At 46.3% G+C, this 17,418-nt stretch overlaps 1 protein-coding gene across 6 annotated transcripts in view; it reads right to left on the reverse strand.

Moving 5' to 3' along the window:
• itfg2 (integrin alpha FG-GAP repeat containing 2) overlaps positions 1-17,418 on the reverse strand; it is a 355,330-nt gene that overhangs the window by 298,632 nt on the left and 39,280 nt on the right. For all 6 annotated transcript variants that reach the window (XM_070900459.1, XM_070900460.1, XM_070900462.1 and 3 more), the window contains one exon: positions 16,814-16,855. In XM_070900459.1, coding sequence (XP_070756560.1) covers positions 16,814-16,855 — 42 coding nt within the window. The remainder of the gene's footprint in view (positions 1-16,813; positions 16,856-17,418) is intronic.

A 17,418-nucleotide genomic window follows, 5' to 3' on the forward strand; every position in this document is an offset into this window, starting at 1 on the left:
GGAGGCATCCCTTTGAGGTCAATCTCCCTTAACATTTCGGAAGTAGCGGAGTGGGTAATGCGACAAAACGGTACAGGGGAAGTAAATGATACTTGGAACCAGAGTGGGGATAAAGAAACGTGGAGATCGGGGGGTTACCTTTTGGATGCACTGACGGATGGTTACCAGCTGGAATACAATAGGTTGGTACGACCCCGTTCCTGGTTTTGACCAACACCTCAGGAGTTGGAAGGCCCACCGCTGACATTTGTTTCACTAGAAACCTGACTGGTGAGGAAACAGGTTTTGTACGCAATACTTTAACCTCGCCAGGTGGAACATAATAGCCAGCGAAACAACAAACCAGGGGTTCTTTGAAATAGAGGGTTTGAAAAAAATCAGACAAGTAGCCAGGACTGGGACCCTAAGATTAGGTGGCGATGGGGGGCTGAGAGAGAGATTGGGATCGAATCTAACAGCACACAATGGCACTTATTTTATGTGCGGGCACAAGGCCTACCCCTGGTTGCCACAGGACTGGAGGGGGTCCTGTTATTTGGGATATGTGGTCCCCTTTTGTCAGACGGGTACGTACTTTAGCAGAAGTACAGACACCAGGTCGACTAAGACGAGATCTTATCCCGGTAGAGAGGCTATTTGGGGTCATGATGCTCCCATTCGGGATAGGACGCACCATAGATGAATTACGTAACCTAGAGAGGGTACTGGAACAGACAGTTAACGACACTGCTGAAGCAATAGAGGGCATAACGGCTGAAATGGTAGCCATATGCACAATGGTACTCCAGAACCGAATGGCCCTAGATATTAGCACAAAGTGGGGGCACATGTGCCTTAATTGGAGCTGAATGTTGCACTTACATTCCCGATAATTCAGAAAACATAACCAACCTCGCTGATCACATAAGAAGGGAGGTAAAGAAATGATCCACGACAACAGAAGGATCTGGCTGGTTTGACTGGCTGTTAGGGGGATTCTGGGGGTCTTATCTTATGCATGGAGTAATTATTCTGGTTGTAATAATAATTACTTGCTGTCTGATTATCGGGTGTTTTGATATCTGCTGTAAAGTTATGATGGCTCGACTGATGCCAGTAGCCAGTGTAATCGCCGAAGAAGATGGAAATACCTGAAGACACCAAGGATGAAGAAACAGACGAAGTTGACACCGACCACTATCTTTGAAGGGTAGCCTAGAGCTACAGGCAAGGTGGACATATGGAACATCAGGGAAGTAACATACCCCAAAGGACGAATATATGACAATATGATACTATCATTGTGGTCATCTGGATTTCGTGAATATCCTCCAGGACCAAAAGGGGGAATATTGTTGGAGCGGATTTTTGGACATATACTTGACTAGTATACGGGACCAAACATTTGTTTTTATTTTCCCCTTTAATGAATTTTGTAAGGAACAATACTGATGCATTATGCTTTATATAAAAAAACAGTTGACTTCAAGGTATGCTGGCCTTGAGTTATGGAGATAGGAAAGTGAGATAATGAACGACTGGAGAGATAAGTGCTGCGTATGTTTGTCTATACTGGTGCCAAAAGGCCTGCCCTCGTTTATAATGCCCTGTCACAATGAAGGCTGGTTTATATCAAGAACTCAGCCTTGGATGAAAAGCTTTGCAAACCTTGTAATGCGATGATTAGACTTAAGGACTAGTGCTAAAACATGTGATGTAAAGTGACGTAATTTGTAAGATAAAAGAACCTCACTGGAGATACCAAATTGAGAAGCTGGTTCAAAGATAGGGGTCTTTAACACTTCTCCCAAAGCTTTGTCTCCGATTTAATAAACCTCTCTTTATATATTATACAGTCTCGGAAATATTTTTCCACAACACCATGCAGGCGGGAGGGCTTTAGATTCCTGAGACATTGGGACAGTTTCTGGAGGAGGTGGGACCTGTACAAGCCGGACGGGTTGCACCTCAACAGAGCCGGGACCAGTATCCTCGCAGAAAGGCTCGTTAGTGCTGTTGGGGAGGGTTTCAACAAGCTTGGTAGGGGGATGGGAAACAAAGAATAGATTCAGTGGGGAGAGAAGCAAAACTAGAATTGGGCAGCAGAAAAGTATAAAGTGAATTTGGAAGAGACAGGAAACAAGGGTTGGAAAATATAGACAACAGGGGAGTTTTGCACCACTAAATGGTATATACTTCAATGCAAGTAGTATAGGGAACAGGGCAGATGAGCTGAGAACACTTGGGAGTACGATATTATAGGTATTACTGAGACATGGCTGAAAGAAGGGCAGGTATGGCAGCTCAACATTCCTGGTTACAGGGTTTTCAGACGGGATAGAGGGGGAGGGGTTAAAAAGGAGGAGGGGTCACAGTATTCATTAAAGAAACAATTACAGCTGTGAGAAGGGATGATATGTTAAAGTGATTATCAAACGAGGCCATATGGGTTGAACTGAAGAAAAAAAAAGGGCAATCACACTACTGGGAATGTACTATTGACCCCCAAACAGTCAGAGGGAGATAGAACAACAAATATGTGGGCAATGTGCAAAAACTTTCGAACAGTAATAGTGGAGGATTTCAACTACCCTAATATTAACCAGGAAAAAAATAGTATAAATGGTACAGAGGGTGTGGAATTCATAAAATGCATTCAGGAGAACTTCTTTAGCCAGTATGTAACAAGCCCAACAAGGGAGGGGGCGGTTCTGGACTTGGTTTTGGGGAATGAAAAGGGGTATCAGTGGGAGAGCATTTTGGTGCTTATGATCATAATTCAGTAAGATTTAGGGTAGTTATGGAAAAGGACAAAGGTGGACCAGAAATAAAAGTTGGGGTAAAGCCAATTTTGCTGAGCGGAGATGGGATTTGGCCAAAGTGGACTGGAAATGGCTACTTGATAGTAAATCAGTGTCAGAGCAGTGGGAGACATTCAAGGAGGAGATCTTGAGGGTACAGAGCAAGTATGTTCCCTTAAAAAAAAGGGTAGGGCCAACAAATCCAGAGCCCCCTGGATGTCAAGAAACATACAGGGTAAGATAAGGAAAAAAAGGGAAGCTTATGGTAGATACCGAGAACTCAATACTGCAGAAACTCTAGAGGGGCATAAAAAGTGCAGGGGTGCAATTAAAAAAGATGTCAGGAAAGCAAAGCGAGAGCATGAAAGAATGTTGGCAAGTAAAATCAGGGAAAATCCAAAGATGTTTTATAAATACATTAAGAACAAGAGGATAACTAGAGAATGAGTGGGGTCTATTAGAGACCATAAAGAAATCTGTATGTGGAGGCAGAAGACGTGGGTATGATTCTTAATGAATACTTTGCATTTGTTTTCACAAATGTGAGGGGCGATGCAGACTTTGCAATGAGGGAGGCAGAGTATGAAATATTAGACGAGATAAACAGTGAGGGGAAATATTAAGGGGATTAGCAGCTTTGAAAGTGGATAAATCACCAGGCCCAAATGAAATGTATCCCAGGCTGTTAAGAGAAGCAAAAGAGGAAATAGCAGAGGCTCTGACCATCATTTTCCAATCCTCTCTGGCTACAGGTGCGGTGCCAGAGGACTGGAGGACTGCTAATGTTGTAACCTTTGTTTAAAAAAGGAGAAAGGAATAGACCGAGTAATTACAGGCCAGTCAGCCTAACCTCAGTGGTGGGAAAATTATTGGAAAAAATCCTGAGGGACAGGATAAATTTTCATTTGGAAAGACATGGATTAATCAAGGACAGTCAGCATGGATTTGTTAAGGGAAGATCGTGTCTGACTAACTTGATTGAATTTTTCACGGAGGTAACAAGGAGGGTCGATGAGGGAAGTGTGTATGATGTAATGTATATGAATTTTAGCAAGGCTTATGATAAGGTCCCACATGGCAGACTGGTCACGAAAGTAATAGCCAATGGGATCCAGGGCAAAGTGGCAAGTTGGATCCAAAATTGGCTCAGAGGCAGGAAAGCAAAGGGTAATGGTTGATGGGTGTTTTTGTGACTGGAAGACTGTATCCAGTGGGGTTCTGCAGAGCTCAGTACTGGGTCCCTTGCTTTTTGTGGTATACATCAATGACTTGGACTTGAATGTTGGGGGTATGATTAAGAAATTTGCAGATGACACTAAAATAGGCTATGTAGTTGATATTATCAATGTACTGGTCAGAACAGTGGTAAATGGAATTCAATCCGGATAAGTGCGAGATGATGCATTTGTGGAGGTCTAACAAGGCAAGGGAATACTCATTAAATGGTACGACACTGAAAAGTGTAGAGGAACAAAGGGACCTTGGAGTGCAGGTCCACAGATCCCTGAAGGTAGCAGGCCAGGTAGATAAGATAGTTAAGAAGGCATATGGAATACTTGCCTTTATTAGTCAAGGCATGGAATACAAGAGTAAGGAGGTTATGCTTGAACTGTATAAAACACTGGTTAGGCCGCAGCTGGAGTACTGTATGCATTTCTGGTCACCACATTACAGGAAAGATATGATTGCACTAGAAAGGTTGCAGAGGAGATTTACAAGAATGTTGCCTGGACTGGAGAATTTTGGCTTTGGTAAGGGTTTGCAGTTAGGCCCCGAGGATGGCTGGTGTGAGAGGAACAAGGAGGGCAAGCCACTTCACAGATGCAGAGCTGGAAACCCTTATGCAAGGTGTAGAGGGCAGGAGGAGACTGCTGTATCCTGACATTGGGAGACCAACCCGGCAGGTCTTGACTAATGCATGGTGGGAGATAGCAGAGGAGGTCTTGGGCACCTCCATTCATCAGAGGACTCCCATGCAGTGCAGGAAACGATTCCATGACATAATGTGTCATGAAAGTGAGCACCTCTTCCAGCAACTGCTGACCTTGAATCTGCAAGCCTCTCCTTCAACATTCTCTTATTTCCCATACTCACTGTTTAGTCACTCAAGTATTGTTCACACCTCTATACATATGTGTGTGTTTTCTCGCAATGGAGGCTCCATTCATCTCACACTTACAGCTGCATATCAGGGACAAACACTTGTGCACTCATTTCTGATGCGTCATCACAGTGGTGCTCACCAACCATGCTTTCTTTTGCAGGTTAAACTGGCTCACAATAGAGCTGAGCAAAGGAGGACTGGTGGTGGTGAGGCAGACATGCAGGTCCTCACACTCCTGGAGGAGAGGGCTGAGGCGCTGGTTGGCGGACATGGTATGTTCCCTGTGGGCCAGGGTAGTGCTGACGCTGATGTGGGTAAGCGAAGACCCTCCTTTAATGCGATCGCTCCTTGAATGCGCCAGCGCCTACTGTTCCTTTCCTTCATGGAAGTCTACTAGTTGCATCCTCCATGCCTTCATCCCCCACACGGCAGCCCTTCTCCCATCTATGCTTGCAGATGACAGACTGAGTGCCAGCACACTGAGCACAGTCACCAGTGACGAGAGATGTTGCACAGTATCTGCAGGTCTGCATCACACCCTTCTCGTCTTAATCCCTGAAATCTCAAGTCTCAGCAGTGACGACATTGAGGGTTCAAGCCCTGCTGTGAGCTTTCACATCACTCTCTTGTTTGGGGATGACACAGAGGAGGAAGAGGAGGACACTGATGGCACCAACAAGTCACTGCTTCCACCAACACATGCCAGCTCACATACTGAGAGTGCGCGGTGTGATATAGATGAGGTGGTACAGGGCTCTGCACTGGGGACTAGCGGGCTGCACTATGGTGACAGGGCTAGGCAACCGCACAGGCCATCTGTCTTAGGGGGGCGATTCCGCACTGGAGTTCTGCTGACAAGGACTCAGATGATGCCATCGATGTAGCGGCGAACGAACGAAGGGTGGAGGCCATGCATTTCCAGATGTTTGGGGCACTGACAAGGGTGCCAGAGAGGCTGTCGGAAGTAGTCAGGAGTATGGAGGAGTCCACCTCCTGCATAGTCGACAGCTCACCATAGAGCCCATCATTGCCAGTGTGCAGGTGATGGTGGATTCCCAGAGTGACCGTGCAGAACCAACTGTGATGTTGCAACCTGCAGGTGATGTGGCAGCTACCATTTCAGCACAGGTGTGAGGGAACAAGCACATTGGTGCTGGATCGGAGAGGATGGCCACAGCCCTGGAAGCTCAGAATGCTCTATGCACTCTGGGCTACAGGCCACGGAGCGTCTTACTGCTGTCATGGAGCGTCAAATTACTGCCATGTCTGCTGGCTTTGAGACTCTGGCTGCTCTCATGCAATCTCAGCTCGGTGCCACCCGACACCTGTGTTGCGTTCGCCACGGGCCACGGGGGACCTTCCTGTGTTGCGCCATAGCACCGATCTGACCTCCCTCAGCTTGGTGCTGGTGATAGTGTGCCTCTCCCGGTGAGTGACTCAGGCTCCTCGGACCAGGATCCTGATGATGTGGTCTCTCAGGATCACAACATTCCTGGCCCCAAACCTGCCACTCTGCCACTGTCTCCGTGCATGACCACACCCAAGCCACGCCAGACTGCACCCTCGCAGGAGGGTGCTGGCCAGTCTGCACCCGTCCCTTCTAGGCCCAAACGTGTTCGAGGGTGTCTGACAAGGACATCTGTAGCTCCCACACAACCACCAAAGCAGCCTTCCCAAACCCACGATGCAGCCAAAGGGGAGACACTTAAACGTGCATATCCCAACACTAAGCCTAAGAGCGGTTATAAAGAGATGAACAGGGGTAAAAAATTATTAGAAACATAGAAATTTACAGCGCAGGAGGACGACATTTCGGCCCATCGTGTCCGCACCAGTTGACAAAGAGCCACACAGCTTGTTGTAGCTGATGGTAGTCTTTTCTGATTCTGTTGTTTTTTGCACTGACTTTGATCATTTGGTAAATCTTTATTTTTGGCACATATATCTGGCCAGGTGCTTCATTTGGGAGTGGGCAATTCTGTGTGAAGGCACTCATTGGGTTGGCCATGGAAATTGGGAGTTGAAGGGTCATGTGTGGATGAGATTATATGAATCATGCAGCTATCAGACGTAGCTGCACCTCCCTTGCAGGGTTGCGATGGAGACGACGTCCCCTAGCTGGGTGGCGACAAGGATCCTTCTCCTCCTGCGCCTCCTCCTCCTCCCATGCCTCCTCATCATCAGGTGGTGCTGCTGGCTCAACCTACAGCGGCTGTCCCCTCATGAGGGCCAGGTTGTGCAGCATGCAGCAGACCACTACGAATATGGAGACCCGTTCAGGAGAGTACTGCAAGGTGCCACCAGACCGGTTCAGGCAACGGAACCTCTGCTTGAGGATCCCAATACAGTGCTTGACGATGCACCTGGTGCCAGAATGAGCTCTGCCACTATCCTGGGGTTCCGCAGTGAGCAAACAGTCAACTGGACAGGGGATATCCCTTGTTGCCAAGCAGCCAACCACAATCCTGATTTGGCCGGTGAAGAGGGTGGGCACACTGATCTGGCGCAGAAAGAACAAATCGTGGCTGCTGCCTGGGTACCTCGCATCAACTGCCAGGATCCGATGCTGGTGGTCACACACGAGCTGCACAATGTCAACCGTAAGGGGTTCTACGCGCTCAAAGATCTCGGGGTGGTGTTGTGGCACCCTCAGCCTAACGTGCGTGCAGTTCGTCGCACCCTGCACCCTCGGGAACCCTGCAATGCAGGCAAATCCGGCCTGCCGCTCCATCTGCTTGTCCCTAGTCATCGGGAATGAGGTGTACTCCACTCTTCTCCTGTACAGTGCATCAATAATGTGTATAGAAGGACTCCACGAGGCTGTGAGCTAAACTTAGTGTGACCTTAGTCTTCTTTATTACAACTCCAGAGTGCCTAAACAACATGGCAGCCAACCTTTTATACTGGCCTTGCACGTGTGTGCAGGTGACCATTAGGACTAACAGTCGCGCCCTCTGGTGGCAAGTATTACATAGTTACATACATAACATCACTTATTCCCCCCCCAAAGTCTTCAGTACAAGTTATTTATAAGTTGAGGCGATCCGGAGCCCTTCGCTCCCTGGTTGATCGTTTAAGTTCAAACACTGGCGTGTGTGAGTTGGTCGGACTATTGCTGCACTGCACTGCGGCTGGTTTGACCGGACTGTCAGGAACGGTGGGCTCATCCTCGTGATTGACAGCGAAGTCGATTGCTGGTTGGGTGTGTGTTGGTGGATCATCGATGGTGATGTCCTCTTCAAGTCGTTCCTGTTGTCAGTAAATTGTAATTTGGTCTGATCTAGATGCTTTCTGCACGTTTGGCCATTTAACAGGTTGATTATAAACACCCTATTCGCTTCCTTAGCCAAAACAGTGCTAGCAACCCACTTGGGACCATGATCGTAAACACAGGGTCGTTATCAATGTCACGTGAAACAACCGCACGATCGTGGTACATGTTCTGCTGGTGTCGCCGGGTTTCCACGTGATCATTAAGATCCGGGTGGACTAGGAAGAGCCTGGTTTTGAGGGCTCTCTTCATTAACAATTATGCTGGAGGGAACCCCGGTGAGCGAGTGGGGTCGCGTCCAGTAACTGAGAATGTGAGACAAGCGGGTCTGCAGGGAGCCGTCCGTCACGTGTTTCATGCTCTGCTTGATTGTTTAGACAGCCCGCTCCACTTGACCGTTAGACGCGTGCTTAAATGGAGCAGACCTGACATGCTTGATGCCATTGCGGTCATAAACACATTGAATTCTGAGCTGGTGAAACACGGTCCATTGTCGCTGACAAGGATGTCGGGCAAGCCATGGGTGGCGAACATGGCCCGGAGGCTTTCAATGGTGACTGTGGACATGCTGGATGACATGATTACGCATTCAATCCATTTGGAGTAAGCGTCCACAACTACTAAAAACACCATTCCTAGAAAGGGGCCGGCAAAATACACGTGGATCCTGGACCACAGTTTGGAGGGCCATGACCACAGACTCAGTGGAGCCTCCCTTGGTGCATTGCTCAGTTGCGAGCAAGCGTGCCACTGAAGCACGCATGACTCCAAGTCCGAGTTAATGCCGGGCCACCAAACATGCGACCTGGCAATTGCCTTCATCATGACAATGCCTGGGTGGGTACTGTGTAGGTCGCATATAAATGTTTCCCTGCCTTTTTTCGGCAAAACCATGTGATTACCTCATAAGAGACAATCCGACTGGATGGGCATTTCATCTTTGCATCGGTGAAACGGCTTAATTTCATCTTGCATTTCCCCAAGAACGGCTGACCAGTTCCCATTTAGGAAGCAACTCTTTACTAATGATAGCACAGGATCCTGGCTGGTCCAGGTCCTGATCTGGTGAGCTGAGACGGGTGACTCCTCGCTCTCAAAAGCATCTATGACGAGTAGCAAGTCTGCGGGCTGCGCCATTTCAACCCCAGTGGTGGGTAATGGGAGCCGGCTGAGAGCATCGGCACAGTTTTCAGCGGATAATGTTAGTACCCATCTTTGGATGCGGGACGAAGCATTGGTGTTTATATCTATGCTCTCTGAAAACAGCGAAATGTCAGTTGCAAGCTCAAGGTATTGGTGCATTGTCTTAACCCCATATACACATGCTAATGCCTCTTTCTCGACCATACTATAGGCTCTCTCAGCCTTATACAGAAATCTAGACGGGTATGCAACCGGTTGGAGGTTGCCCAATACATTGGCTTGCTGTAACACACAGCCGACCCCATACGATGAGGCATCACAAGCTAGCACTAAACGTTTACATGGGTCATAGTGTACAAGTAACTTATTTGAACATAGCAGGTTCCTGGCCTTCTCAAAGGCTGTGTCTTGAGATTTGCCCCAAACCCAGTCGTCACCCTTACGTAGCAACATGTGCAAAGGCTCTAACAACATGCTCAACCCGGTTAGAAAGTTACCGAAATAGTTGAGGAGTCTCAGGAACGAACGCAGCTCCGTCACATTCTGTGGCCTGGGTGCATTCTTGATGGCCTGGGTGCATTCTTGATGGCCTCTGTCTTTGAGTCCATGGGCCTGATGCCGTCTGCTGCAATCTTTCTCCCCAAAAATTCGACTTCTGGTGCCAAGAAAACACACTTGGAGTGTTTCAGCCCGAATCCCACTCTGTCTAGGTGACTTAGAACCTCTTCCAGGTTGTGTAGATGTTCGATGCTGTCACAACCGGTGATCAGGATGTCGTCTTGAAACACAACAGTGCGCGGAACAGATTTCAGCAAACTTTCCATGTTTCTCTGAAAAATGGCTGCAGCCAAGTGAATCCCGAAAGGGCATCTGTGGTATATAAACAGCCCTTTGTGCATGTTGATGCACATCAGTCTTTTCGAAGATTCAGCCAGCTCCTGTGTCATGTAGGCAGAGGTTAGGTCCAACTTGGTGAACGACTTCCCCCCCCGCTAACGTTGCGAACAGGTCATCCGCCTTGGGCAGCGGGTACTGGTCCTATAGTGAGACTCGGTTAATCGTTACCTTGTAGTCTCCACAGATTCTAACCGTGCCATTGCTTTTCAACACCGGAACAATTGGACTGGCCCACTCGTTGAACTCGACTGGCGATATGATTCCTTCACATTGGAGTCTGTCCAGTTTGATCTCGACTTTCTCCCTCATCATGTACGGAACCGCCCGAGCCTTGTGATGGACGGGCTGTGCATCGGGATCTAGATGGATCTGTACCTTGGCGCCTGTGAAGTTGCCGGTGCCCGGTTCGAATAGCGAGGGAAACTTGCTCAGCACTTGAGCACACGAGGCGTCATCCACTGAAGATAGTGCTTTGATGTCGTTCCAATTCCATCTAATCTTTTCTTGCCAGCTTCTGCCGAACAGCGTTGGGCTATTACCTGGAACAATCCACAATGACAAGTCATGCACAGCTCCATCATATGATACCTTCACTGCCGCATTTCCAATGATTGGTATGAGCTCTTTGGTGTAGGTATGCAGCTTTGCATTAATCAGGCTCAGTTTGGGACTTTATGCTTTATTGCTCCAGTTTCTTGAAAGCCTTCTGGCTCATTATTGACTGACTCGCACAAATGTCCAACTCCATGGATACTGGAATTCCATTTAAGTTGACTTTCAGCATTATCGGAGGGCTCTTGGTGGTGAAGGTATGTATCCCATACACTTCTTCCTCTGGTTGAGTTGCCTGTGCTGCGTGATCCACGCCGGATCAATCATCCTCTGCCACGTGGTATGTCGCAGCATGTTTGCACATTCGCTGGAGATGCCTCATCGTTGCACAGCCTTTGCACACGTAATGCTCGAATCGACATTGATGGGCCCGATGATTACCTCCGCTGCGCCAACATGGTGCTAATGGATTCACATTCACTTCTGATGGCGGACTCAGAGTCATCACAGGTCTTGCAGCCGCAGATGTATAGGCCCTGCCATATGCAGTTCGGCCTGCTAGCGATGTCATTTTATGCACAGTACTTGCCGGTGAGCTTCGATGTGGAGAAGATATCTGTTTGGTGTTATCGTCAGTGGCCATGCATGCCTGGGCGATCGCGATGGCCCTGCTCAGGTCTAGAGTTTCGGCAGCCAGCAGCTTTCGAAAAATAACCTCGTGGCTGATGCCCAGCACAAAAAAGTCTCGCAACATTTGCCCCAACGCAGCTCCAAAATCGCAAGGTCCCGCGAGGCATCTCAGGTCGGCGACATAATCCGCCAGGTCCTGGTCCCCAGAGCGATGGTACATGTAAAAATGATATCTGGCCATGAGGATACTCTCTTTCGACTTGAGGTGGTCCCGAGCCAGCGTGCACAACTCTGTATATTCCTTCTCCGTTGGTTTTGTCGATGCGAGCAGATTCTTGATGAGGCCGTATATTTTAGGCCCACAGATGGCGAGGAGAACCGCCCTGCGCTTGGCCGTGTTAGTGTCTCCTTCCAGCTCGTTGGCCACGAAGTACTGGTCGAGATGCTCGACAAGGGCTTCCCAATGATCACCCGCTACGAATCTCTCTAATATTCCAACGGCAGCCATGGTTGTGTGAAGGTTTGTATTCTGTTACTCGTCGCCAGTTGTTGTGTATAGAAGGATTCCACAAGGCTGAGTACTGTGAGCCAAACTTAGTGTAACCTTAGTCTTTATTACAACTCCAGAGTGCCTAAACAACATGGCAGCCAACCTTTTATACTGGCCCTGCACGTGTGTGCAGGTGACCATTAGGACTCCAACAGTCGCACCCACTGGTGGCCAGTATTACATAGTTACATACATAACAGATAACCTGCCGGATGGAGCGATGAGCAGAGAATTGAGAAATGTTGCCAATATCTGCAGTAGCAGACTGGAAAGACCCCGTCGCATAGAAGTTCAAAGCTAAGCTCAGGGTGGTCCTGAGCCTTGTGTGAGGCTCGAGATCTTGCCACAACACATTGTATAGCTCCCTCAGTACCTCCTTTCTGAATCTCAGCCTTCACAGGCACAGCTCATCACTGAGCTGGAGGAAGGAGAACTGAGGTCAGTAGATCCTTTGAGGGCAAGGCCTCCTTCCCCCATCTCTGTGTTGGCCACCTCTCATGGCAGCTGGATGATGGTCATCTCCCTAGTCCTCCTCATGGTGGCGTGCCTCTGCAGGCTGTTGCTGGCAAGGCTCCTGGCCCAGTATGTGGTGGGGCAGGGTCAGCGTGCCTGACCCTCCTCCTGACGCCATCTCCCTCCTGGAAACGTTCTCTACGTGCAGGTCTGAGCACATCTGCAGGCCCTTCAGGATTTTGGGCAGGCATTACTGCTGCCTCCTTGCCCGCTGCCCCTCTGTACGTTGCTAACGGCGCCGCCTTCTCCTGCGTGCTGCCCTGCATCTTACAAGGTGTACCAGGCGTTCCCCTGCCAACACTGGTCCCATTGTGCTTGAAGGCTGCACTCTGACAAGCAGGCCTCTGGAGCACAGAATGAAGCCTACTGACCTCCACTAATGAGTCAGAGCTCAAAGTCCTGAAAACTTTTCCAAAAATTCTAAATAGCACTCAGCAGGTTCAACAGAAACAAAAAATAAAGAGCAAAAGTTATCAGCAAAAATACCCCCGGTCACGAGAATCCTCCGTTGTCCTCTTCCAGCAGTGTCACGTATCACAGCAAAGTGTACCGGCGGGGGTACTGTTCAAAAACACTCTTCCATTTTAAAAGTTCAATATGGGTGGCATGGCCACGAAGCAGCGGTGCGTGCCCTGATGACATCACCGCGGCTGCAAGCCCGTTGCCGTGTCTTCATTCGGCCGATTCCGGCGGAAGTGCTCACCCCTGAAAAATCCCCCGCACTGAATATGCTTCGGGGGGGTGGGCCCAATAGAGCAGAACACGTCGCCCAATCGATTTTGCAGATTGGCTGCCGAAAACCTGCAGTAACGGTCCCTCCCGGGACAGTGAATTTCGGCCCCGCTGGAACAGACGAGACTGAGCGAAGACCTGTATAAAATTATGAGGGGCCTGGATAGAGTGGACAGGAAGGACTTGTTTCCCTTGGCAGAGGGATCAACAACCAGGGGGCATAGATTTAAAGTAATTGGGGGGAGGTTTAGAGGAGATATGAAGGGAAATTCCTTTACCCAGAGGGTGGTGGAGGTCTTGAACTCACAACCTAAAAGGGTGGTAGAGGCAGAAACCCTCACCACATTAAATAAAATACTTGGCTGTGCACTTGAAGTGCCGTAACCTACAGGGCTACGGACCAGGAGCTGGAAAGTGGGATTAGGCTGGATAGCTCCTGGTCGGCCAGTGCGGACACGATAGGCCAAAGTGGCTTCCTTCCGTGCTGTAAATTTCTATGATTCTGTGATCTGGTTGGTCGACAACTCTCTAGTTTAAGTTCTTTAGTTGGTGTAGGATGCATTTCAATTTCTCTGTATAATATGTTCTATATAATAGATTGGCCACACTTGAAAATTATTCTTGATGGAGCGAGCTCCCAATAGGAAGCTGTATTCGGCAGTGGTGGTAGGTTCATCCTGAGTGTGTGCATGGCTGAAAGTGAGTCAAAGGTGAGGGATAGGATTGTGGATGTCCTTGAGATTTACATTGATGGGCATCTCGCTACTACTCCTATCATTTATTCCCCTCATCTACCACTGGAACTACAAGAAGTTAGGGTTCATATCTCAGTTGGGAGTATGGAGAACGGGAGCTCATATATTCAATGTGTCTAAAGCCATTAGTTAATGGACTGTACTTTCACGTGGATATCACGTTAGCTAGACGCCTTGATCTACCTCATTGATCACTATCAAGCATAAGGTTTCCTCTCAAAACTCTGGCCTCTCTTTTGCCATCTTTATATTTCCAGGAATAGAATTGTAATTGTGTTCTTGAGGAACTATATAGAATGATCAGTGATAATTGTTACAGAAGCAGGGCTCTGTCATATTTCAAACAGTAATGTTTCTATATATTAGTAGATCTCGGATGCTATTGCTTACAATGAGTCAAAATATGTTATTTTATTACAATAAGGATATTATTAACAAAATGTGACAAAAAATGTTACAGAAAATAAGTGGGAAACATACAGGAAGTATATATAACATTTGTGTGCCATAATGAAATATATTTGTATATGTGTGCAATAAGAGTGTAGAAAGAGGAAAAAAGTTATCTCTATATCTTGTATGTCAGTTTCCTTGCACGTGCAAGCACACACTCACTGTGTGAAGAAGTTTCTCCTGCCCTCAGTTCTAAGTCTCTTATGGTTAATCTTATATCTATGGCCCCTCGTTCTTGACCACTCAACTACTGAAAACAATCTGCTTCTATCTACCCTGTTCCATCCTTTCATAATTTTAAACACTTCAATTATGTTGCCTTGTAGCTCACAAATTTGTCTCATGCAAACTATGCCTTAATAGGAAAGTAATGTATGCAAAAATAGATACATTTACTTTGGCACTTCTCCAGATACCATAAAACTTCTGCCATATATATGTTTTCAACTGCAGTAGACCTGAGATACTCATTCTTTCTTTCTCCATATTTGGCCTTTGCTTTCATAGGAGGGTGGACTTCTGTTCCAAAGAGAGCTACTCTTTACTGCATCTCCTACAACGAGAACTGATTAATGGGGGTAAATTTTGTTCACATTCATGCTTCCAGACATTTATGAGGCATGCAGCTCGGTCAACATTTCCTGCTGCTGATGGTTTTCTCCTGCCAGCAAAACTTTAGTCAAAATAAAAAGTCTCCTGCCCATTAATGGCAAACAGCAGCCATTTAAGAAATGCTGCTTCGACTGATTTCCCACGCACCAGCCAATCATCCATGGAGCTTCCTTCAGGCCCACTCAAGACAGATTAAGGATGCGCATAGTATAATATCTTCTGAAAGAATACAGAACTGCACTGGGCTCCATCTAAATGCATTGTAAAATAACTAAAGCTCTGGCTAATTTTCACTATGACCACTTTTGGCTCGTCTGCAAGGTCAGCAGGAAGATTTTCCAGTGCTTGTTCCACTCCTGTGCCTCCTGCTCACAGTATTCAGAAAATATTTCCTTGTATACATATTTTTTCTGTTTCTTTCATACTTTCCTGGCAATGACCTGGAGACAGAATCAGAGTTCCAAACTTTGGATAGCCACAGAAATTATCTAATTTCTTTCTGGGAGCGTGGGCGGTATGGTGGGATATTAGATTGAGTTATCTTGTTGCATTTGCACGAGGGAAGGCCTGGGTTAGGAGGGAGTTGAAGCCAGAACATGCAGCTCTGACTATTATTCAGAATATAATTCCTGTGTGCTATATGTATTTATTGATCATTGCTGGGTTATAATTCTGATTGCATTTCTCAATATTATTGTTGTTATGCCTGTTTTATAATTATTCCATATATTTATCATTGAATCTCCATGGAGATGCTCATGGAGCAGCAGCACCAGCTGTAGTTGGACTGATGACATTGGCAGCACCAGCAGTCAGGAGTCAGATCAGACCAGAAAGGAAAGTCCAGGGCTCAACTCACACATGTGCAATGGGGCAGTGAGAGCTGCCGACAAACTACACATTCACAGAGGTTGAAAAAGAGATAGTGTGGGATACCAAGCTGGTAAATATACGAGGAAAACAATGGCAAGTTAAGATAGAGGTGGATGGTTAGTTCAGAGACTGAACAGAACTCAAGCCGAGGCCTCTCCAGAGAAAAATTAATGCAGAAGTTCTAACCTACAATATAAGTTCATGAAAAGGTTATATTTATAAAAAAATAATGATGAAATTTTATGTAAGTTATAAATTTCGTTATTGGATCTATATAATGTGGTGGATCGGAAAGCAACATGGCTGTAAAACAATTTTGAAAAAAAAACTACTGAGCGATTTGATTGATCAATTTTCTTGTATTGCTCATTGTCGATTGGTGGCTGTTTAGTAAAGGAAGTGGTCACTGCTTCATTTTGAGTTTGTTGCTGATTGGCTAAAATCCAAATTTAGCTAGAAAACGCTAATCAGCATTGTACACTTAATAAATTGTTGTTTTGTGATTTCTTAGTTTCTAAATTTTGATGTTTACGTTAATCTGATTTTTGTCCTATGAATACACTTTGAGGTGTGGGATCTTACGATGTGATGACTACCCTTGAAGTGAGATACCCTCCCAAGTGCACTATACGTGACTTTTATATATAAACTACTAGATAGTTTTTCCTATGAAAGTCACCTCAGATAGAAATAAAAGTTCTGATGAAAAGTCATCGACCTGAAACGTTAACTCTGTTTCCCTCCTCACAGATGCTGCTGACATGCTGAGTGTTTCTAGCATTTCCTATTTTTATTTCAAAAGTTCATGATTTACTACATTTTGTTGTTACAGAAAACATTTTCCCAGCTACCTTCATCTCTGAAATCGACTGTGGTCCCAAAAATTACATATTTCTCAAAGAAACTATTACCAATCAGTTTCGAAGGTCAATGCAAGAGATATCATACCTTCCCTTTGTTGCAGATGTCTCCTACACCAACGCAAGTTACCTACAAACAGATAAAAGTCAGCTGAGCACATGAAGTCACACTTTTACCCAGTAACATCAATTTGGCAATATATAGTTACTTAGCATGCCCAAATTGTTTCCCCATTATAAGCAATGGGGAATTTTATTCAAATCCAATTTCTCAAGTGTGGACTGTCTATAGTGACAGCTCTAAATCTGCCAATGTATTCTCAAAAATGTACCATGTGGAAAAACTGTACAGTGACTTTACAAAACGTGTTTTATCATTTCATAAAGAAAATGTAAAAATCGCATACTTAGCCCTCCTCTTTGAAAGAGAAGGAAATTACTGATGAGCACTAAGAAGTAGAAGTATAAGCACCTATGTGTGAGGGCATTTATCTGGACAGTTATATTTTTTAAATTTACAATTTGAAACAAATTTTGGGATTCAAATCACATTCTTTCTACAGGAAAGCTTCATTGACTGACCATACTATCAAAACATTATTCAAGCGTAGAAAATATTCTGGAGATTAAGATGTTACAAATCTAAACCTGGTTATTTATATTCACTTCAGTATTTCAATGAGAGAGAGAATT

This window comes from Pristiophorus japonicus, chromosome 15 (genome assembly GCF_044704955.1).
Source record: "Pristiophorus japonicus isolate sPriJap1 chromosome 15, sPriJap1.hap1, whole genome shotgun sequence".
Taxonomy (NCBI): Eukaryota; Metazoa; Chordata; class Chondrichthyes; family Pristiophoridae; genus Pristiophorus; species Pristiophorus japonicus.